The sequence below is a fragment of the Populus nigra genome, chromosome 18 (assembly GCF_951802175.1).
Source record: "Populus nigra chromosome 18, ddPopNigr1.1, whole genome shotgun sequence".
NCBI lineage: Eukaryota > Viridiplantae > Streptophyta > Magnoliopsida > Malpighiales > Salicaceae > Populus > Populus nigra.
The window spans coordinates 4,848,421-4,872,724 of record NC_084869.1 but is presented as its reverse complement, the minus strand read 5'-3'; the positions used below and the strand labels follow the sequence as shown (position 1 = coordinate 4,872,724).

The 24,304-nt window shown below is 31.6% G+C and overlaps 1 protein-coding gene across 3 annotated transcripts; it reads left to right on the top strand.

The window, feature by feature from the left end:
• The first annotated feature begins 2,234 nt into the window (after window positions 1-2,234).
• Window positions 2,235-12,697, top strand: LOC133678781 (carbon catabolite repressor protein 4 homolog 5). Of its 3 annotated transcripts, XM_062101270.1 has the most exons (14): window positions 2,238-2,681; window positions 2,757-2,924; window positions 3,017-3,078; window positions 3,162-3,214; window positions 3,555-3,636; window positions 9,962-10,008; window positions 10,599-10,686; window positions 10,932-11,024; window positions 11,119-11,151; window positions 11,278-11,375; window positions 11,554-11,665; window positions 12,014-12,099; window positions 12,182-12,266; window positions 12,482-12,697. In XM_062101270.1, exons 1-14 carry the CDS (start codon window positions 2,387-2,389, stop codon window positions 12,548-12,550), a joined length of 1,371 nt encoding a protein of 456 aa, XP_061957254.1. In that variant the 5' UTR covers window positions 2,238-2,386; the 3' UTR covers window positions 12,551-12,697. The 3 variants fall into 3 exon arrangements, 2 of the variants coding, with proteins under 2 accessions (XP_061957254.1, XP_061957255.1); XR_009836043.1 differs by lacking the exons at window positions 12,182-12,266; window positions 12,482-12,697 and adding an exon at window positions 11,744-11,818 and having other exon boundaries at window positions 2,235-2,681; window positions 12,014-12,150; XM_062101271.1 differs by lacking the exon at window positions 2,238-2,681 and having other exon boundaries at window positions 2,793-2,924; window positions 3,013-3,078.
• Window positions 12,698-24,304: the final 11,607 nt, after the last annotated feature.

Sequence of the window (24,304 nt, the reverse complement as noted above, 5' to 3'; positions counted from 1 at the left end):
AATCCAATCAACTCCAACAACTTAAAAGGATCAATTTTAATCACTTGTAATTTATTTGTTATTTGAAATTTTTTTGTGATTCCTTTTCTTTTTGTTAAATTTTGAAGCACAAAAATATGTTGATGCATATGAATAAATTCATTTATATCTTTGTTTGATTATGCTTGTTTATATAAATTAAATTAGGTGAAATATTTGTGTTTATTTATACTGGATATGTTGGTAAAATAATTAATTTATAGTTGGTTAATATAAATGGGGTAATTAAAGGAAACAATTTGAAACTCAAGTCTTCGTTATTATTAAATTAGGTAATTTATAGTTGGTTAATACAAAAGCTTTTTTTTTTTATTGATGCATATCTTTTTTTATTATGATGAAAACATTTTTATTTATAAAACGCATTGTCTTTTTATAAAAAACACTTATTATGATAATGAAAAAAAAGTTAAGAATTTAAAAATCATGAATTCATCATTTCAATACATAATAAATAAAAACAATTATATGAAACATTCACGTTAACAAAAGCTAAGAAAATTGTTATTTAATTTGCATTCAATATCAATAAACAAATTATTTTAAGATTTTTACATATCACGCTAATATATAATTATCCACAAAACAAATAATAATATCATCATAAAAATCCTTTAATCTTATTTAAGAAATGACATAATTTTTTTAATAGTAGTATGTTTCTTGAATAAAAAGTATTGACAATTACAACAAAGGATCATGAAAAATTTCAATAATTTTAAATAAGTAGAAAAAATATATATCTTCAAACTAAATCTCACTTTCTTATTATTGTGTCTCTGAATTTTTTTTATTTTTAATAAAAACATGTTTTTTAATCATAAGCACTATTTTTTAAACCAAAACCTATCAAGATCTTAAGAACAAGTTTTAATAAAAAAAATATTAAAATAATACCTTAATATTCTTTATACAATTGAAGGCAAAAGAAAATCATAAAAAATAACAGAAAACATTGTATTTTCATTAAACATTCATGAACATTTTTTTTTTAATTTTACTTTCATATTAGGTATGTAATAATTAAAAAATAAAATTTTAACATTCCCATAAAAATATTTAATTTATAGAAAATTTAATTAAAAACCTTAAAAGAAAAAAAATCTAAAAAAAACCCATAAAAAGGACTAAGAGCACGAGCTGAAGAGATTGGGCAAGCAAACTTAGTCTTAAAAAAAAAAAAAAAGATTGGGGTGAGTTGACTTGCAAAACTAGACCCTTGCACTTGACCCATTTATTTTTCATTATGTTTAAAAAGCGAATGATATATTGTTCATCACTTTATTTTTTTTTTTAAATAGACATAACATATAATCTATAACAATATATGTTGTGTTGTCTTTTGGTTTAGTTTTCTACCAAAATAGAGGTGCCTAGAAAGTTAAGTTGAATTTTTTATACAAAAAACACAATTTTTTTTCTAGCCTATATACAAAAAAGACACTCTAAAAATGTCAAGAAATACAAAATTGATTAATTAAATAAAAATTTTCTTAACTTCAATTTATTTTTTCTATAATATGATGAAAGTCTCTTAAGAACACTTCTCTCTTTAATAGAAACTAAATGACACTAAGATTGATTTTTTTAATGGTCAGAATGTGATTAACTGAACACTTTCTTTTTTCTTTTTAATTTTTTAATAACGTTATTTTTTTAAAATTTCAAGGATTAAAATGCAAAACAAATAAAGTTAAAGATTAAAACATGGAAAGCTCAAAAGACATACAAAAAATTGAAAAAGTGAAAAAATTTAGGAACCAAAATGTACTTATACGTGCCCCCGGGAACAATAAGAAAAGAAAAAAAGATGCCTTTTTATTTCTATGTTAAAGTTGGCCTCAATTTTTTTATTTTTTTGAAATGATATTAAAATTTAATTAAGAAAAATCAAGCATCAACCTAAAAAGCAAGACATATTTTTTGAAACTAAAAATACTAACTAGCACATAAATCAAAAAGAATTATCACGGTTTAAATCATGCAACAATAATGAAATAAAAATAATAATAATTTGGGAACCAAAATGAACAATCAATCAAGGGAATAAAAAAAGAGGTACCAACATGGCGCACGGTTGCAGTCCACAGCACGCCTGACTTTCCATCAATGGTGAAATGTAATGGATTCTAGAAAGTAAGAAGGTAAAATTATGATAAAGAAGCGTAAAGAGATCAAAATAAGAAAACTTCATAAAAGCAGGACCAATTCCACCTTTAGCCCATCTGCAGTCTGCGCTATCAAATTTTGCCTTAAAACACCTCCATTATTTGTCCTTACAGCCACTCCCAGGTATACCTCCAGCCTCCAGGCACGCGCCACCGCGAACACAAAACAATCCATTAAAATGAGATCCCTAAACCACCGAGCTCCAGCGACGGAGCTCACAAGCGCCACCTCGAAATACAAACGTAAGCATCCCTTTCATAAAAAACGACAATACCATCACAGAAAGAAGCAAAAATCAGTCTCCAAAATTGAGAAAACCCTAACTCTTAAACCTCATAACCCAAATCAAAACCCAGTCTCTTTGTCAAATAGATTCCAATCAATTCAGCGCAAGAAAAGTCATAATTACGACAGTAATTTTGAATATAACCGCAAGTGGACCTTCTCTTGTCATGATTCCCCAGCTTATGAAGGTATTGATTTTATATATCAGGATTAGACAGATGCTTAATTTTTTATTTAATGTTTTAATGTTTTTAATTCTGCAGATAGAGTAGTGTTTGTTTCATACAATATATTAGGTGTTGAAAATGCATCAAAGCATCCGGATTTATATTTCAAAATTCCGTCGGAATTCATGGAATGGGAACGGCGAAAAGAGCTTATATGTAAGGAGATGCATCACTACAATGCAGGGATACTCTGTTTTCAGGCAGGTCGAACTTCACTTGTCTTTTTTTTTTTTAATCGTATTAATTAGCAATGCTTGTTAGTAATTTTGATGATCTAGTTTTCCTGCTGTAGGAAGTCGATCGTTTCGATGATTTAGATGATCTTCTACAGAAGGATGGGTTTAGAGGTGTTTACAAGGTATATATTGAAATAGTTTTTCCCAACTTCGTATTGTTTGTTAAGTTTTATTAAAGTGGTTCTATTGATTACCTTTACTTTAGGCTCGAACAGGCGACGCATGTGATGGGTGTGCTGTCTTTTGGAAAGATAAATTGTAAGGGCTTCTAAGGCTGATCATGTTTTAACTTTTAAGTTTGGAATATATATATAAGCTTGTTGTTTGAGCTATTAGTTTGCTTTGACAGATTACTTTGTCCTTGGTTATTAGCTGAACGTATCTTTCTTGTGTCTAGTGATGAGAATTATGAATCAATTTTTTTGGTTATTAGCTGAACGCATGTTTACGTTTTCATAAGTTTGAGTTTCAACCACCATGTTGCTTTAGAATGTAGACTACAGATTTGCTTGCAGTCCAGAAAATGTACCTGTTCATTTCCTTATTTTCATGTTTGTTTTGTATATACAACATTTAGCAAGTCAGATTCTCCTTACAGATTCACCCTCTTGCATGAAGAACATATTGAGTTCCAGAGTTTTGGCCTTCGAAATAATGTTGCTCAATTTTGTGTTTTAAAGGTATGCAAAGGGTTGGTTTTTCAACGTGTAACTAGTTTTTCTTATTTATGTTCTTCTTTTTATTTTCGATCGCTGCAACAGTAAATGCTTCTTCTTCTTCTTCCTTTGGTTTTAGATGCATTACAGCTTTGGTTTTAGATGCATTTAAGACTTGAGTTTTATCTGTGCTCATGTTGGTAAAAGTTGTGGAAATATGATAACTTGGCTCTTTTTAACATTGAAAGCTCCTCTTGGTGGTTTGGACTGTCAAAGATTGCAAGGTCTATGATGGTACAGCTACAACTGCATGAATTGTGACCTCTGTTCAAGCATCATTTAAAGCATTACAATTTTAAATAAAATTTTGGATGGAATAACTCAATGAAATGCATAGAGGAATAGAAGATATTTTGATGATTTCATTAATATCATCTATGGTTTTATGTCTTGATGCGGGATAAAAGAGAGATTTAAGAGAAATAAAATAAAAGAAAAAGAAAAGCTTAGAATTAGAAGGAAAGGGCTGAAGAAAAGAGGAAAAATAATGGTTGGAAAACCAGAAGTCTGTAACGATCTTTATCAATTCATCATAATCTCACAAACATTTAGAAAAACAATAAATAAATAGTAGAACTCTAAAACAACCAACAATTAGGCTCATAGCCCACTAAATAAAATTGTCCAACAAAATAACATAAACTAAGCCTAATAATAAACCTTCCCTAAAAATTTAGTTGAAGACTGAAGCAAATCTTGGTTCAAATAAGTGCTCCAAATTTGCCCCAAAAATCAATTCAATTCCAATCTTAGAAAAGATTATCATATGATCTATTTCAAGCCCAAACTTGCCTTATGTTGTGTGCAAACTTCAATCATCAAACACTCAAGGTTTCAATGTCAATCTTAGCCCAAATAATAGGTACATTTGTATCCTTATATGGTGCTTAAATTCAGCCTCAAATCAGCCCAAGCACAATCCATGATCTTACATGTCCACACAACAAATAACATTTGATTTATTTTGGGTAATCCATTGATCTAAGAGGGCAAGCACATGAATGGAAAGCTGGAGGGGACATTGTTACATTATTTTGGGTCAAAAGGAAGAAAGAGACAGCTCATAAAGGAGAAAGAAAAACGTGCACCAAAGTGTTCTCCAAGTTGGTCTGATTTGATTTTCCAGAACACCTTTCGGTGTTGTGCCCATAACTTTTGACTCAGATGTCCAAATGAGCTGTTCTTTAATGATCTGGAAAGCTAATAGAATGACATATAAATATGTCTCTAATAGCTGTCTCCAAAAGAGGCTTCTAAGAGGGTCAAATTGCTGTCCAAAGTTAGCGTCATATTTGTGTTAGAATTTTTACCGAAATTGTGTTGTGTTCTTCTTTGTAGATTTCAGTTCTTTAGTTTGTAAAACTTATTATTTCAGTTTGATTCAAGTTATTTCATGTTTATTAAAGTGTTTTTATATATAATCATGGTTGACTAATCTCTTTTTTGGATCCAAATCAAGGATAATGGTGATTGAGGTGAGTTCTTTAAGATATGAATGAATCTTAATGTTTATCTTTTTATTTTCTTCATGAATGTTTTATTATTGCAAAGAAATTTTAGAAATCATTTAGGTAATGTTATAATCTTGAATTTTTATGCATAAACCTTAGTTTTGGTATAGAGATTGCTTGATTCAATGTCTTACTTAATATGAAAGTACTCGTTCATTCTTAAGCAATAATCAATCTTCATCTTTTTAAACTTCATTGTAATATCTTCCGACCTAATATCAACTTAAAAAGATAAAGATTGATTATTGCTTAAGAATGAAGAATGAAAATAGATCATATGATAATCTTTTCTAGGATTGGAATAGAATTGATTTTTGGGGCAAATTTGGAGCACTTATTTGAACCAAGATTTGCTTCAATCTTCAACTAAATTTCTCTTCAATTCTTTGTTCCGAATTCCGACGTTAAATTTTTTGAAATAATTCATTTAAGCTCCAACAACCTATCGATACATTAAAAGAAACTTCATTACTAAAAGGCATATCAATTATTATAAAAAACCCAAATAAAAACAATAAATACATATGTAAAATGGAGATGTACTCATTCATTCTTAAGCAATAATCAATCTTCATCTTTTTAAGTTGATATTAGGTCGGAAGATATTACAATGAAGTTTAAAAAGATGAAAATTGATTATTGCTTAAGAATGAACGAGTATTTTCATATTAAGTAAGACATTGAATCAAGCAATCTTTATACCAAAACTAAGGTTTATGCATAAAAATTCAAGATTATAACATTACCTAAATGATTTCTAAAATTTCTTTGCAATAATAAAACATTCATGAAGAAAATAAGAAGATAAACATTAAGATTCATTCATATCTTAAAGAACTCACCTCAATCACCATTATCCTTGATTTGGATCCAAAAAAGAGATTAGCCAACCATGATTATATATAAGAACACTTTAATAAACATGAAATAACTTGAATCAAACTGAAATAATAAGTTTTACAAACTAAAGAACTGAAATCTACAAAGAAGAACACAACACAATTTCGGTAAAAATTCTAACACAAATATGACGCTAACTTTGGACAGCAATTCGACCCTCTTAGAAGTCTCTTTTGGAGACAGCTATTAGAGACATATTTATAGGCCATTCTGTTAGCTTTCTAGATCATTAAAGAACAACTCATTTGGACATCTGAGTCAAAAGTTATGGGCACAACACCGAAAGGTGTTCTGGAAAATCAAATCAGACCAGCTTGGAGAACACTTTGGTGCACGTTTTTCTTCCTCCTTTATGAGCTGTCTCTTTCTTCCTTTTGACCCAAAATAATGTAACAATGTCCCCTCTAGCTTTCCATCCATGTGTCTGCCCTCTTAGATCAATGGATTACCTAAAATAAATCAAATGTTATTTGTTGTGTGGACATGTAAGATCATGGATTGTGCTTGGGCTGATTTGGAGGCTGAATTTAAGCATCATATAAGGATACAAATGTACCTATTATTTGGGCTAAGATTGACATTGAAACCTTGAGTGTTTGATGGTTGAAGTTTGCACACAATATAAGGCAAGTTTGGGCTTGAAATAGATCATATGATAATCTTTTCTAGGATTGGAATAGAATTGATTTTTGGGGCAAATTTGGAGCACTTATTTGAACCAAGATTTGCTTCAATCTTCAACTAAATTTCTCTTCAATTCTTTGTTCCGAATTCCGATGTTAAATTTTTTAAAATAATTCATTTAAGCTCCAACAACCTATCGATACATTAAAAGAAACTTCATTACTAAAAAGCACATCAATTATTATAAAAAACCCAAATAAAAACAATAAATACATATGTAAAATAAGAGACTTAATGATACTTTTGATGCACAATCAATAGCCTATTAATTAAAATTGTCCAACAAAATAACATAAACTAAGCCTAATAATAAACCCACGTAAAATCTGATAACATAGGGGTACCCTCCGTCATCTTCAATTATAAACATGCATGAGCTGTCTCGGATTTGGTGTCTCTGCCATCTTTTCCAGGGCTGGGAAAACTCGTCTTCGTTGAATATAGCTCTAGGCGGCTTTGATAAGATTCCTAAAGATCAAAATCAAGTTGTTGCAATGTCTCTCTTATAATTCAAGTACAGTCTGAATCAATCTGGTCGTCTAACTCACAAATTGAGATTCGTTGAACTTCACCATCCTTGGTAAAAATAACTTTTGCATTCAAAATAGCATTAATACATTCCTTTTGTGCTAATGATAAGGGTAATGAGGTGAGGGTTTCAAAAGGATCATCTGGGATAAGTTGTTGCAATTTCTAAATAACCAAGTTAATAATATTAAAAGTAGAGCTAATACTAAAATTTGGTGGTAGGTTAATGACATAAAATATTTGATTCAACAATTTGTAACATTTTAGATGGTCTAGCATTGCTCGTCTACAATTTTTTACTAGTTTCAAGAGTATACACCATTTAGGTTTAACATGAAAAAATCTTTAATATTAAATGTATCATGAAACTTATGTAAATCAGCTTGAAATTTGTATTGTTCATTAGTTGCTCGAATTTGTTTTATAATCTCAATATGAAAATCATGAAATCTACATACAAAATACTTAGTTGACTTGGACATTTAGAGTAAGGAGGCATGGGAAGAAGATCTACAGGATTGTGACCATGAACACTTTATGATTGGGGATATGGGGAATGGAAGAAGCATTTTTTGAATCCTGAGTGGATATAGATCAAACACATTCTAGTGAATTGAGGCCATCCTTGTCTTTCTTATTATGAATAAGAGGTAAGGAGAGCTTTGTAAGTTATTCAAAATTTATGACATGTTGGATGTCAAGCATAGGATGCAAGACATTAAGGAGCTTAGGAGGTTGCTTAAAATATTTGACATGCTTGAGATTAAGCGTAGAGGGCATGGAATCAAGGAGCTTAGGAGGACAACTATTTGAAACTCTTCCAACAACACACCTACTTCAAGTGGTTTCACTAAAGAGTTTCTTGAAACTTCCTCTATCATTAAGGTAGATACACCATATTCCCTTTAATCTCTTTCTCAAACTCATTCATCAAGTCCTTTTTCTTTCAGATTCTCTCTCTTTTTTTGTTCCTACTGTTAGGTCTTGATGGTAATCTAATGAGCTAGATCTTTATACCCTTAAAAGTGAAAGAATATGAATTTCACCAAATCATATAGTCATTACCTACCCAAAATAAAATAAAACAATGTTATGGAATTCAACAATAAATTAAAAAGAGAATTTGGCAGTTCTTTCTCACGCCTCTCTGTTCCATACTTTGATTTGATCCAGACTAAAAGTCTACCTAGGAAGACTTCGCTGAAGAATGCGCAAATGCAAAGTTCGTTGTCATTAAATCATTCAAGAGTAAAACATCCACAAGAGCATTAGATATAGTGTGTGGACAGGCTCATTAAATCATTCATGAGTATAACATCCACAAGAGCATTAGATATAGTGTGTGGACAAGCACACCTAATGAGAATAAGAAGCTGGATGCTGCATATAAACAGGCCAAAGAGAATGCTAGTGGTTGTCCTGTATTTCTGTTATTCTCTTTCAACACCAGTGGATGTTGGAGGGCTGCTGGTGTACTGTTGGTGTGCTGTTGGACTAGTTTGTTGATGACTACCTCCGACGTTTGAAGAGAGCGATTGGGTTCTATGGTGGTTTCTCTTTGGGATTGTTGTGTTCTACAAGTATTACGTTTTGTAGTGGTTTGGAGGTCTATTTGGATAAGGGTTTAATAGAATCTTGTGGTGGTAATTCAGTGGTGTGTTGGTGGTTTGTAGTGGTTAAGATAGTCAGCTGGTGATGGGTCACTGTTGGTGTGGTTGTTTGGGCTAGTGGCGGTTGTCTAGGCTGGTGGCAGAGTTGTTTGGTTATTTGGTGTCATGTGAAGGTATGGTTTTTGGGCTAAAGTTGGGAGTGGTTGTGGCCATTATGGTTTGTTTTCTGATGGATGTGGTGGATGAGTTCAACTATAGGTGGGCAGGGTGGCTAGTGGAGCTGCCGATGGTGCGTGGGGATCTTTTGTTGATTTCCAATGCAAACAGGAAAATTGATCTGATTTTTTTTCTCCTGATAGTAAACAAAAAGGCAAAAGAAACACTCTTTTCCTTTTTTGACACCTTTTTTTAGTTCACTTTTGATGAGAGCTTCCTATAAATTTTAGGGTTTAGGAGCTGTGATTGAATTTTGGTGATTGTGATGGATCGTTTAGCTACAACTAAAAAAAACTGTGCTCTGCTATCAAAGCTGATGTGAGACAAAAGAGATTTAAAAGAAATAAAATAAAAGAAGAAGAAAAACTTAGAATTAGAAGAAAGGGGTTGAAGAAGAAAAAGAAAGGAAAGGGGGGTTGGAAAAACAAAAGTATGCAACTTTTTTTATCAATTCATCATTATCTCTGTAATATATAAAAAATGAATATATAAATTGTAAAACCCTAAAATAACCAACAATTGAGCTCATAGCCCACTAAATAAAATTGTCCAACAAAATAACAAACTAAGCCTAATAATAAACCCAAGTAAAATCCAATAACTTAGGGTTGGGCAATCTTCCGTCGTCTTCAATTATACGCATGTGTGAACTGTCTTGGATCTAGAGTCCCCACCATGTCTCTTTTATGTTATTTCTTCCACTATGCATCCCTTGATTTTATATATTATGACTGTAAGAGAAAAATTTTGTTGTTGGGAGGCATATTCATTATTTACAGACTTCTTGGCAATGGTTAAACTTATTTTGGTTTCATTGGTTCCAATTCCTGAAATATGCAGATGAATGAAAATCAATCGGGTACTGGCTTGTGTACAGAAGCATCAAAGTAAGTTTCAAATACATTATGCTCCATTGTTTAGTGTGTAAAAACTACTGGGCATATATGAAATGTGAATTAATGAACGGCTCCTATATAACCCAAAAATATGCTGGGATTTTCTAAATTGTCACATATAATCTTTATGCTTCTTATAAGGTGTTCAAGAAACAATTTGACACACTTTCTCTACTAGTAATATTCAGGGTTTTCATTTTGCTGGATATACTTGTATTCTTCACTCATTAAAGCTTATGCTCTTTATATTGGAGTATGTGTTTCTTGTGCTTCCAATTTAATATTTATCATGGAAACATCATCTTAATGATCTTGCACGTTGGGGTGCTGTTGTTTACATGAAAGAGGATGAGAATTTGGCTTCCTTTTTAAGTTAATGGTTTACAATAATTTCTTATTCAACTGCAGTTAATTTTATAATTGACCTGAAACAGCAGCATCTACTTTTTTCCCCCCCCTCTTATGATTAAAAAGGGGTTTGATCTTTGACCTCAAGTCTTATTTAAACTCTTGTCTTAATCAGTTGTTATTCTTGAAATCATATGACTAAGTTGATCACTCACATGTCACCACATATATAGGACAATATCCCCAAAAAGGCGAAGCTTAGTGGTTGGAAATATACATGTACTCTTCAACCCAAACCGTGGAGATATCAAGCTAGGTCAGGTATTCAATGCTCCTCTCCCCCCTTATGAAGAAACCAAGAGCATCTCACAGATTATATACCTCTCTGCATGTATTCTCCGTGCACAGGATGGTGTTACCTTTTTTATTTCCCATTGGGATGGTTGAGGGGGGACTGTTTGGAATGCCAGTCATTTCCTCAGTGAAAACAAGGACCATCATTATTTATACTTTTGGAAGCTTGACACATGATATCTTAAATATGTATTTACCCCTCCATGATATAGGTTCGAATATTTCTTGAAAAAGCATACAAATTATCACAAGAATGGGGCAACATACCTATTATAATTGGTGGGGATCTAAATAGCTTACCACAGGTGAGGTTGTGATTATTATTTTGACTGTTATCCTATACCATGTAAACCTCAGTGCGAACTTCTAACTTCAGTATTGTTTTTGTCTGATGATCAGAGTGCTATTTATCAGTTTCTCACTGCTTCTGAGGTCAGTTTTGTTATTGTACTGCATCAAGGTCATAGTTTTTTTCTTCATCATTTGTATTTCAACTTGGATGCCTAAGTACCCCATAGTTGTAACTTCTTTTGCTACGTGCTGCATGAATTTTGGCAGTTGGAAATCCTGCTACATGACCGTAGGAATATTTCTGGGCAGCTTGAATGTCCACCACAGCAGAAAGACTTGAGATCCCAGGATGAAAATGTGGCGAGGTTAAAAATATTTGGAAATTATGCTGTTTTGGATGTCATTTAAGCTTGTAGATTGAGATCCCATGGATGCAAATTTGTTTTATCTTTAATTAGCATCTTATTTTGAAATATTGATCACTGAAATAGTAATGGCTCATTTAACTTACTGGTGTACGGTGTCATGTGAATATTTCTCAAGGTCATTGATTTATAGATGGAGTGATGAAGAATTAAGACTAGCAACTGGCAGTGAAGAACTCACACGTCTTCAACACGAATTAAAACTCTATAGTGCATATCTTGGGGTTCCGGTAAGCTTTTAGATCTCTTTTTTTCCCCTTCCTTTTATTCTTGCATTCTTGTTATATACACATTTGTTACTTTTTCAGGAACATCATTGTTAACGTAGTGTCATTACTTTGCTGTATCCTTGTTAAATTCGGGTTATGGGAGAGAGTTTGGAGGTAGTCCTGCCTTCAGTATTTTCCAATGAAGTGAAGTGGCTGTCTATATTTGAACTTGCTTTCTTGTAGATTGAAGTCCAAAATTTTTACCACTACACCAAGCAGTGGCCATCTGTAGTAGCTATTTTCTATAAAGAAATAAATATAGGTGAAAAAAAAGTTTTTCTTATAATATAACTTGGTTACATTCTTTAGGGGAGCCGTGGCTTGAGAGACAACCGAGGAGAACCCTTGGCAACTTCGTACCACTCCAAGTTTATGGGAACTGTTGATTACATATGGTAATCTGATCACATAATATAAACATGCAGAATACACAGCCCGCATCCGCAATTTATTGTCCTGATTTCAATTTTTTCACAGGCATACAAAGGGACTTATTCCTGTGAGAGTTCTTGAAACCTTACCAATTAATATTTTGAGAAGAAGTGCAGGGCTTCCCAATGAGGTACTTTTAATTTTCAAATGCAACTTTGATCTGTCGCTTTCTGTTGAAATAAAGCAGTCAGTCATCCAGTTAGTCAGACATGATATCTTTGATACGCTACACAATTATCGTTAGTGTCCCTATAGTTATTTTATATGCACTCTATTAGCTTGTTAGTCTCAAATTTATCTTACTGCATTTTGAATCTGTGTCCTTAATTCTCCCTCATCTTGCAGAAATGGGGAAGTGATCATCTTGCTCTTGTATGCGAACTGGCTTTTGCAAATGATGGCACTATTGTCTGATTCTTTTTTTTCCAAATTTAAATCCCTAATGAGGGAGTTAAACATTGACTCCTTCAAGCACTCGATATCATGTCAAAACAGCTTGGAGTTCCATATATTTTATGGGACAAGGTTCATCTTCTTCAATGAAGCGGGATTTGCTTAATATTTTATAGGGATTTTTGAGAGTGTGATAATAATTATTTTATTAAAAATTACATTAAAATAATTTTGAATATTAGTATATCAAAACAATCTAGAAATATATATATATATATATATATATAAAATTTAAAGTAAAAAAAAAATTCAAGTTTTTGATAATCATAGTTTCAACAACGCATTATGGGTGCCCTCGGACTTCGTTGGTAAAGTTCTATGACGTTCGAAGAAAAAGGAGCCCGGAGCCCGCATGGATTGGATCCCAGCATAAGTTGAGACTTTGTGGTTCTTGGCCATGCGATCTAATATTGGCATGAGTTGGCACCAGGTACAGACGTGGACCTGCTGATCGGCTGTTGTTTTGCCAGTAAAGTGCGTTATTGGGAGAAGACTAGCAAAGCCCATAACCTATTAATGAGGTAGATTATGATTCTGCACCAACATCTTTAATTAAAGGACAGTAATCAAACAATTAGTAAAAGCATGGAGAAAGAAGAGTGTCAATAAATGCATGCGAGGGTGCACATGTTGATTTAGAGAAAAGTAGGAAGAAGAACCTTAAAATCAATATACCTTTAGGCTGAAGGAAAGCGGGGCAAAGTAATAATATGCTTGCAACCTATCAATGGAAAGTCAAGATGTTTTGTTTTGTTCGATTTAATGATTCATATTAGAGGTAGTAAATGCTGTTATATAATTTTTACACTATCCTCACTGAAGTGGCATATTATACATACGATGGAAGCAATGGATCTTTTTTTTTTTTTTTTTTTTTTTATCAACGAACTTTATTTCTTTGATTAAGTTATTTTGTTGCAAAATTGATGGTCAGTAGTATTTTATTGGTTAACCGTTGGTAAAATTAAAAGGAGGATCAGGATAGAAAAGACTTAAAAAATAGTGTAGTTTTAAATTTTTCTTGAAATGCTTAATTTAGTCTTTCAATTTCTCAAATGATCACTTTCTAGTCCCTTGAGTTTTCTAAGATTAAATTTTGATGTAAAACTTTGTTTTTATTTTTATTTTTTAGTACCCAGTTTGGTAGAGGAGAGAGAGACTTATTGGATTTCTATGATAGAGAATCTCAATTGACAATGATTCTGGTCTTCTAAATGGTCAATCTTGGTGTCAATAATTTTATTTGATAAGAGGAGTTCTATTATGGTGTTTTTTTTTTTAATATTAGCATCACCTGAGATGGTAGATCTAAGTTCAAGAACTTCTTTTTTTGTTTCGGGTTGATTTTGGATTTTGAATCGATTTTTGGGCTGTTTAAAGCCATAAATGGATTTATTAAGGTCTTTATAGTGTTTTTTGGGTAAAAAATGGGTTGAAAATTGAAATTTTGAGAAAAAACTACTGCCTCTATTTTCCAGCAATTATAAAGGTGAGCATTTTGATTTATTCAGTTTTTGATAAAAAAACAAACCAAAATTTTTTTCGAGAATTTTCTCAACATAATAAGATTGAGACAATATCAATCCATCAGATGCCCTAGAAATATTTATTCTTAGTATGACATTGCAACACCCAAGTTTTTCATGTCAAACTTGTTTAGTTAATATTTTCTTAGTAGACTTGATCATGTGATCATTACTACTCAAAATAAGCATGTATTCCATAGAGATATACAATGACATAACCTTTATATGTGTTTTTCACATAAACATATGTATCAACTTTGTTGATTTTAAATTTATTTGACAACATAACCTTTTTAAATTTTTCATGTCATTGTTTAGATATTTGTTTCAAATGATATAATAATTTTACAAGTTCACAGATTTTCTTTTTTTGTCAATTGACAACAAACCCCTCAGGTTGTTCGATGTAAACCTCCTCATAAATATTATTATTTTAAGAAGGTTATTTTTACATCCATTTGATGTATTTCAAACTTATTAATAGATGTAATGGCTATTAACGTTCGTATGGAAGTTATTCTTGACACAGATGAATATATGCCAAAATCTTCCACACTTTGTTGTTTAGAACCTTGAACAATATGTGTAGCTTTATATCTATCAATAGTATCATTAACTTTCATCTTTATTTTAAAGATCCACTTATGGCTTGATGATTTATTTTTATGAGAAAGATCCATTAGTTTTCATGTATGATTATCCATAATTGATTCAATTTCACTATTGACTGTTTCATTTCAATAAGAAGCTTTTGGATAAGACATTGCCTTAGAGTAGGTTTGAGGTTCATTTTCTAATAAGTATGCCAAAAAAATCAGAACCAAATGTTTTGGTCATTTTTGTTATATTTCTAAGCTTAACTTCATCATCTTTTAATTAATGATGATTACTTGAGCTAGCCTCAATCGTTTTTTTAAGTGAACCGTTTTCTCATATTTCCTTCCATAAAAACATATCCTCAAATAATATAGCATTCCTTAATTCCGTAATAGTATTAGAATAAATATCCTTCATTCTTGACTTATGTATAAAATATTGATAACCACTACTATTGTATGCATATTCAATAAATCCACAATCCATAGTCTTAAGTTTTATCTTGATCTTTTTATGATAAGGTATTGCTACCTTTGCAAGACAAAGATTATGGGCTCATGAAGATTTATGCTCATGAATTTGACATTTTAAATTTATTATGGGCTCGTATGCCCAGGTAAATTCTTTTAGGGAGAATCCATGTAGGTGCTCTGACAGGGATCACCTATTCTGGAAGGTGAAAGTTTTTTTGTACAACTCGTATATTGTGGTGAAAAATACTCCTAATTAAAATTGTTGAATATCCAAAATAATTCTGAGAATTTTCTAGTCAACTCTTGATATTTAAATACCAACCTACTAGTAATCCAACATTTATATCAAAATATTGATCATTGATTTTTAGGAATTAAAATTTTGAGGTTATTGAAATATTGACCAAATCCTTAAAGAATTTTTACAAACTTGTTGTAAAATTAAAAAAAATACAAAGAAACATAATTTTTTTAAAACAATTTTTTGTAAGGATTGAGTTTATGCAATAAGCAGAAATTATTTTTTTTAAGGTCCAGTTTGATAAAAACCTATTTTTTCTAAAATCAAAACTGTCAAAATAGTCTTAGGGGGGTGTTTTCCAAATACACCCTTAAGCCAAAAAATCCATAGCAAAAATATTTCCCAGCCAAATAGGGTTTTAACTTTTGACCTAGTTTTGACCTGATCAAGTTAACCCAAAACTTTTGGTTCAACCATAAACCGGACCAAAGCCTAATGGTTTGACATGAAAATCAAACCAAAACTTAAATCATAATTCAAAATGAATCAAACTTAAAAAAAGCATAAAAAACTCAAAAACTCTTTATCAAAACGAATCAAAACCTAATAAATAAAGAATATGAAGAGCACTACAAAACATTCAACATGAACCTAACAATGTGGATTCCAAATCAAACCATATATGGACATACCAAAGACACATACAAGTTTGAAATCATGAAATGATCAATAATCTACCATCCATTCACTTTGGTTATCACTAAAAAACCATGATTTTATCAAAAAATGTTTTAGTTTAAAATCGAAACCTAGGATTAAAACCTATTGAAAACATGTTATTAATGCAAATAAACCTAGATTATTAGCTAATCAAGTTGCCTGAAGGTTTATATGCAAAGAATTAGATGAAAACTGGTATAAGTCATAAAGTTAAGGCAATGTTCTTCCCAAGAACACAAAGAACACTACATATCTTGAGAGAAACTTGGCTAGACTTTGATAAGAACCCACTGAGAAGGCTTGGAGTGTGAACATATGAAAACAATTAATGGTTTTGCAAAATGGGTATCACGACCATTGATGACTGAGTTATCCATTTTCAAGGTTTCGTCAAAGCAACTCCGATGTAAACATCATCGGAGACCACTTGATCTTGGTAGAGGAGAAGCACACATTTCATTTCAATTCATCCTTGCTCAATTTGGAGGTTTGTAGCTTCATATTTATTCGTTTGAAAGTGCCAACCTGATTAGCCTAGAATTTAAAAATGCAGTGATGGCTCATTGAAGACAAGATTTTATTGAATTCGTTGAAGAAAATGGGATGTAAACTTTTGATGAGTGTAGCTAATTTTTATAGAGGGGGTATTTCTCAATTGAATAATGGTGATCACAGCCCTAAAGGTGGTCCAAAATGCTACATTTATTTACTTGAAAGTGCCTACTTAATCAGCCAAAACTGCTGAAAAAAGCTAAACAGTGGCTGAACGACGCGTCACCTAGGCTAAACCCTATAAATTAGGGTTTTTAATTTGGAATTTGAAAATTTTCACTTTACTTCATTTTCTTTTAATTGTTTTTAATTGCACCCCCATTTACTTCCCGAAGTGTTAATTTCGTGCAATTTCCTTGCCAAATTCAATCATCAGCCCTAAAGTTCAACGCCATTTTCATCTTAGTCCTCAGTTTCTCATTTGTGCATTTGAACCCTTAATTGATTACCAAACTTTTACTTTTCTTCAATTTGGCCACCTAATTTGCTCAATTTTGACCCCTACAATCACACACCTATTTTTAGTTTGGTCTTTGGTTTTAAATTTCTTCAATCAAGTCCCTAATTGATGCGAACCTCTTGATCATGTGGTTAAACAACCCATAAAAAAGATGATACAACTCTCGAAATATATAATGCACGTGGACCTTCAAATTTTGGTAAGTTTTATTTGATGAATGGTTACTAGTTAAAAGAATTGATTGTATATTCATGCTAGTTCTTTGCATGAATTGCTTGTTCGTGAAACAAATAAGGGTGATTTAATTGGTCATTTTAGGGTTGTAAAACTTTGGACTTATTGCATGAACATTTCTATTGGCCAAAGATGAAAAGGAATGTGCAACAAATCAATGAACAATGCATTGCTTGTAGAAAGATAAAATCTAGAGTATAATCGTATGAATTATATACACCATTTCCTGGACCCGCTAAACCTTGGGTAGATATCTCTATGGACTTTGTTTTAGGTTTACCTAAGTAAATAAAAGATAGAAAACTCTATTTTTGTTGTGGTTGATAGATTTTCTAAGATGATGCATTTCATTGCGTTCCATAAGATTGATGATGCATCTTATATCACAAACTTGTTCTTTAGAGAGATTGTATGTTTGCATGGTATTCCTAGGGGCATAGTTTCAGATCGAGATGTTAAGTTCCTTCGCTACTTTTAGAAGACTTTGTGGGGAAAATTAGGAACTAAACTCTTATTTTTGATAACTTGTTGTCCTCAAACAAATGGGCAAACTAAGGTAGTGAATAAAATTTTATCCCAACTTTTGCGTATTGTTATTCAAAAGAATCTGAAAAGCTAGGAAGAATGCTTTCCTTTTGTTGAGTTCGCTTATAATAGAATTGTGTATTCAACTACTGACTTTTCTCCTTTTGAAATTGTTTATAAGTTTAATCCACTAACACCTATAGACTTAATTTCTTTACCTTTGGAAAAAAAAAGAAGGTAAGTTTAAATGGTGAAAAGAAGGCAAAGATATTGAGACAACTTTACGAGGGAGTTCAACTGCAAATAAAAAAAATGAATAGGTTGTATTCTCTAAATTCAATGGTCTATTTTTCTTTGTTTTGTCTCCAAGTTAGCACATGAATGGTTATGATTTATTCTTAAAATCCAATGATTGATCTTAGTTTGTTTTTCCTTCAAGCCAAAAAAAGATTTCCACCTATAAATAGATGGTTACACATATAATTAAAATGGGGAGGGGGGAGATTTGAGGAGAATTTATGAGGGAGATAAAAAAAATACAAAAAAACCCTACACTCAATTAACCTATACCAACTGTTGTCACCCTGGGGAAACTATTTTGCCCACTTCATCTTCTCTTCCTCATCACTACTACCGCCCTTCTAGACCAAGCAAACCATCATCTTCAACCTTTCCCTTCTCCCTCCCAGAAATCCACCATTAGAATTGCCATGCTAGATTGTTTTCCAACCCGATGATTGGGTTTGGATGCACATGTGTAAGGAATGATTTCATAAACATAGGAAATCAAAGTTATAGCCTCGTGGTAATGGTCCATTTCAAATTTTAGAGAGGATCAATGACAATGCCTACAAAGTTAATATTCCGAGTATGGTATTAGTGCTACCTTTATTGTTGCTGAAATTACTTTATTTGACAGAGGTTTTGATTTGAGGTCGAATCATTTTAAGGAAATACGGGATGATACAGACTAGCCCGCAAACACCAAGGACCTATTATATATTCCAAATGGGCCCATCACAAGGTCTAAAATAAAGGCATTTAAAGAAGCATTGAATGGACTGGTTGTACAAGTTTTGGCCAAGGATGAACTTGGGGATCCTTTGGAGCGTCAAGAGGAGGCCTTAATACATTTAATCCATGTGCAATAGGGGCCCAATTCACCTTTATTTAGGTTATGAAGTTTCGACAATATAGCTGCCAATTTTGTATAAGTTTCAGCCGACCTTGTTATGTGATGTTTTCATGTGTTTTGTGAAGTCCTAATTAGAATTGGAATTTTTATTATATGTGGGAACATTGATTATTTCCTTTAAATATTAAAAATTTTTATTTTTATTTTATTTCCATGTCAGTAGAGGAAAAAACACAATAGAGAAAACAAAGTAATCTAAACTGACTTAGGAGACATATGGCCGACACGGTCTCCTTGTTATACAAGAAGAATAATTCAATAAATTAATTATGTTTTCTAATATTGGAAGGATACCAAGAGGTTGCAAAGAGGAGCCTTAAAGGCAACATCATTTTCCTTTCAAAAGAAGAATAAATATAAGGTTGAGACTACAATTCAATTCTAACTTGGAAACTAAAGGGATAACAACTTCTCCTTTAGTTCCTACGGTAACATTATAGGCTATAAATAAGTCTTATATCAGATCTGCAATATTTTCTTTTCTTATTCTCTTCTAACGACAGATAAAGACTTAGAACTTATAGGCTTTATTTTTATTTTGTTAGCTACAACCCAATACTTGTTTGGGTTTAATTAATACTTTGTTTTCAGTTAGGATCCAAGTCTTGTTTAGATCAGGGTTTAGGCTTACTAATAAAGTTTTTGGATCAATTTTTGTATATGGATTAATTTAGCCCACAATGGTAGATCTATTAGGATTAATGGCGGAAATTATGAGGCAATGCATTATTCCCATTGTAGGAAACGACAGGTCTTGTTAGGACGAGCTTTGGTGGATCCAACAATCTTGTTCTGAAACATAGAAGTATGACACTCAATATTGAGGGAATTTCTGTAATTATGAGGCAATGCACTACAGTTCTCATTGTAGGTAACAACGAGTCTTGTTAGAATGAGCTTTAGTGGACTGTTCTTGTATGTTGAAGCCTACATATCTCTGCTTTCTATCCTTGAAAACTTATCAAACCTATAGCATTTTCCTCATTCTCTATTTGCAATAGACCACAAGTCATCATTTGTATCACCTTCTGGTGAAACTCTTCATATTCATCGATGCTATATCCTATTACTTAGTAGAACTTATAAAAATTATCACTCTTTCTTAAACATGATATATTTTTTGTTGGCAAACATCTGATTTGCACTAATTGTCATACAATATATCTATGATTACCCTTAAAACCTTCTATTTCTTTCTTTCAGACACCACAAGATTTACTCCCCACTACAGGATTTTGTTAATTTGGAAGAATTGTTCATAAAATTCTCTCATTTTATTTATAGAAAGTCGAGAGAAGCCATATATAAATCAGTAATCCAGTTTAACATTGTAGGAGTTATTATTTTCTTTGTACAATACTTTTAAATAAATAATAATAACATTACGAAGGAAATATCTCTTTGAAATATGATTCTTAAAATGCTCCACCAAAATATACCTTTTTTACCAAAAGTCATACTCGTTAACCCAAGCCATTGGTTAACTGAAGTGAAACCTCGAGAGCCATTGACTGTTAAATTTTGAATCATATCAATATTAAAATAAAACCAACCCTTTGGGAGTCATTTCCAAGTCTCCACCAAAACTTTTGCAAGCCAATTCTACTCCTTATAGCCTTACATGGGCTGAACTAGAACAGTTCTCCTGCTAGGACCTTAACTTCTATGGGTAGAAGCACACTGTGTGGAAAGTTTATCAAACCCTCCGTAGAGAGAATCCGAATCCGAGCACCAGAAGGGACAAATACTAAATCACACAACCACATACCTAGCCCTCCTCGAAACTCAACAACTCATGCTATATGTCATGATTCATGATCTCATCTACACTGCTCAACAAGCCGTGATCATGTCCAGCCACAAATCTCTTTTTTTTCCTTACAGAATCTGCATTATAACCTGGGTGTTGCAGCATGGTAGAGACAAAGAACCAGGGTTTTGGAAACCTTATCAAAACCGTTCAGGTGTCCTAATCTAACGATTGGGGTGTAGGTGGTACAAGGTAAAATCTTGGAGATAGATATGCGCGTAGCTAAAGCTTGCCTTTCAGTGTTTGGTGGGTAGTGTACTTTACCGTCTGTGAATTAGTTTCAATCTGTTTTATTATTATTATTATTAAAATTTGATTTTTTTTAATAATGCTTTGCAATCACAAATATCCAAATAGAAAATGGAAATGGCAAGGCAAAGATTTTCTGTTTAATTTTAAAAAAGAGAATCTGAACTCATTTGATCTGAAGAAGTTGAAGAGGAGGTATTATTTGTTTTTGTATTTTAAAAGTATTTTAAAAATATTTATTTATTTTATTTTAAATTTATATGTTTTTGGTATTTTTAAATCATTTTAATATACTAATATTAAAAATAAAATTTTAAAAATAAAAAATATATTATTTTAATATATTTTTAAATAAAAATCATTTTAAAAAACAGAAATAACCATCACTGTTACCGAAGGATGATCACCAACATGTGAGTTTTAGGAAGATCCAAACCAAAAAGCAAAATTAACATTAATTTGACCAAACAAAAAAGTAAATAACATTTGACCAATTGAATTACAGGAGGAGAGTACTTGCTTGCTAGCCTAATTAACATCGACCAATTGAACTCGAAGAGAAGGATTCAAGTACAATGGGAGAACAAACTCATTTATTATACGTAGTGGCAGATCCATGAGTTATTTCAGTTGAATCATTCAATAAATCTTTGTTATAATATCAAAAATAATAATTTCATTTAAACTTTCACACTAATCTTCTTCTAAAAATTTTAAATGCTAAATTAATTCAAAAAAAATTGAAAATATTAAAATTTCTAATAAATAATTAAATGATATAATTCTTTACCTACGTCTGAAACCAAATCACATGATAAATTAAATTCAGTTGATGAGAAAAGTTAAATTTGATTAATAATATATTATAATTTTTTATGTCATGTAAATAAGCAGTTGGTTAAACGTGATATTATTATATTAATATAAATATATATTTATTATTAATAAAAATTTAATTTATTTTTAATATTCATACAATATTAGATTAATAAATCTAGAGTAAAGACAAATACAAAAAAAATTATAAAATTTTTATAATTATGAAATTTATATTGTATCTGACACGACCAAAAGATTGATGTCTTCTCCCAAGTGCAGGAGTGTCGAAGTAATAAATAACCCGGCAAGACCGGGGTCGAACCACAGGGAAGTTAATTGTATAAATTATAGATAACAATAATACAAAAGTAACAATAACAACAACAATAACAACAATAATAATAATAATAGTGAAGAAGAGGAAGAAGTTGATGAGAACTTTTGAGATGGAAGATTAACGCAAGGATTAAACAATGATAACAACAAATGTCAAGGTTAGAGGATCCACTAATGGTATTTCAAACAAGTATAGTATAAACCCTTATTATTCAATTGGAAACCACACACAAGGAGGTTCCAATCAAATTATAAATTGTTAACATGATTACATTAGCTATCTTATTCGAATAATGCTAATACTTGTAAATGTTGTCAGGCATTCATGATTATAACTTATGTTAACAACAAATCAAGTTCCTTTCATAGCTCAGGTGTCGGTTATACCATACAGTATAGGCTATGAAAGTGCCAAGTATTTGTTGTACCAAGTGTTATACAACATAAATCTAGATTAGCCATTTAACAAGCAAAGTATTAAAAGTGAACAAGATAACAAATATAAAGCATGTTAGTATCCAACATTAAGATCCATGTTAAGTTTATATTATACTTATTCTTACACCATTAGTGTACCCTTTTTACCTTGACATAATTAACTTAGCTAGACATGATGAAAGAAAGAAACATAAATAAACAAGGAAAGGAAATGAAAAGCATAAACTTGATATTAATGAAAGCAAAGCATAAGCAATACAAAGAGAGAAAGCAAGAGCATGATCTTGATCTGAAAACCAAGATGCCTAAATACATGGCAAATGCCTCCTTTTATAGGCCAAAATTCGGAACTATTGATTTGTTGACTAATTGATGAGTGGGTGGCCACATCTTGACTTGGTGACAATTCTTATCTTCTTGTCTGCCAAAAACGTCATTGATGACGTCATAATTTGAACAAACTTGAATCATGAAAGTTCTAGGAAATTGTCTCATCTTTCCAGGGTAAAAATTTGAGATCATTTGGACTTCTAGAACTCGAGATATGGGCTGAACACTGAACAGTGTCTGGGCTGCAGGACAGATTCGGACTTCTTCTTTGTTGCTACAATTTGGACTTGAAAACGGCCTTGTTAAATCTTGGGCTCCACATGAAAGTTGTAGGCCTATGTCTTATCTTTCCATCCATATAAAATGGACCTAAATCCAAGATCTACAGCTCCAGATATGACCCAATTACCGAACTGTGTTCCAGTTTGGATTGCACCAGCATCTCTTTGGCCATCTTTTTGTCCTTTCAATTTCAGTACTTCAACTCATCAATCAATTCTTTCATTTATGTGATAGGCCTGAATTTAAGATGAACATTTACCATAAATTAAAGGTATCTTATATAATTAGATATGTTATTATAAAACACGCTTTAGTTAAGGAGTTATTGATACTTCAAGTGCAAAATGATGATATAAAACCTTGATAAAAATGCACTTTTAAGTACTAATCACACCCCCCAACCAGCTTATTACTAGTCCCTAGTAATTAAAGCGTTAAAATAGAAAAACAATTTGCAAAATCCACAAAGCAAGGCATTCATCATTCAACTTCCATTAATCTATCCAGATAAACAAACTCTCATTAAATTTTATATATCTGCTCAATATCTCTTAAACAAAATATTAATAAACCTTCCTTGTTATGTGCTCAATGTATGAAACATAGATGATGGGGCTTTTATTGGAAGAAAACAATATTTTGTTCTAATGTTTAAGGTTAACTTCCTTGGGTTGGGATTATTTTATTTTATTTTATTTTACTCTTTTTTTTCTTTTTCTTTTTTTTTAATATCTATACATATAACTTAAAACACAATGCATCTTTAACCCATGTAACAAGCTTTGGGCCAATAGCTCCCAAGTCAGTTGACTTTAGGGTATTAGGTGTTAAAACACCCCTTCGGGCTTAATTGCTTAGGTTAGGGAGGCTACGAAATCAAACTTATCTACGTTCTTATTATCATCATTTTTTTTTCTTTTTTTTCTTT

What these genes read in the sequence shown, in the direction of transcription:
- LOC133678781 (XM_062101270.1), top strand. Translation starts at nt 2,387, where the DNA reads ATGAGATCCCTAAACCACCGAGCTCCAGCGACGGAGCTCACAAGCGCC. An exon ending in GATACTCTGTTTTCAGGCAG is followed by an intron (nt 2,925 to 3,016) that starts GTCGAACTTCAC and finishes TGCTGTAGGAAG; the next exon opens with TCGATCGTTTCGATGATTTA. An exon ending in GGAACTGTTGATTACATATG is followed by an intron (nt 12,100 to 12,181) that starts GTAATCTGATCA and finishes ATTTTTTCACAG; the next exon opens with GCATACAAAGGGACTTATTC.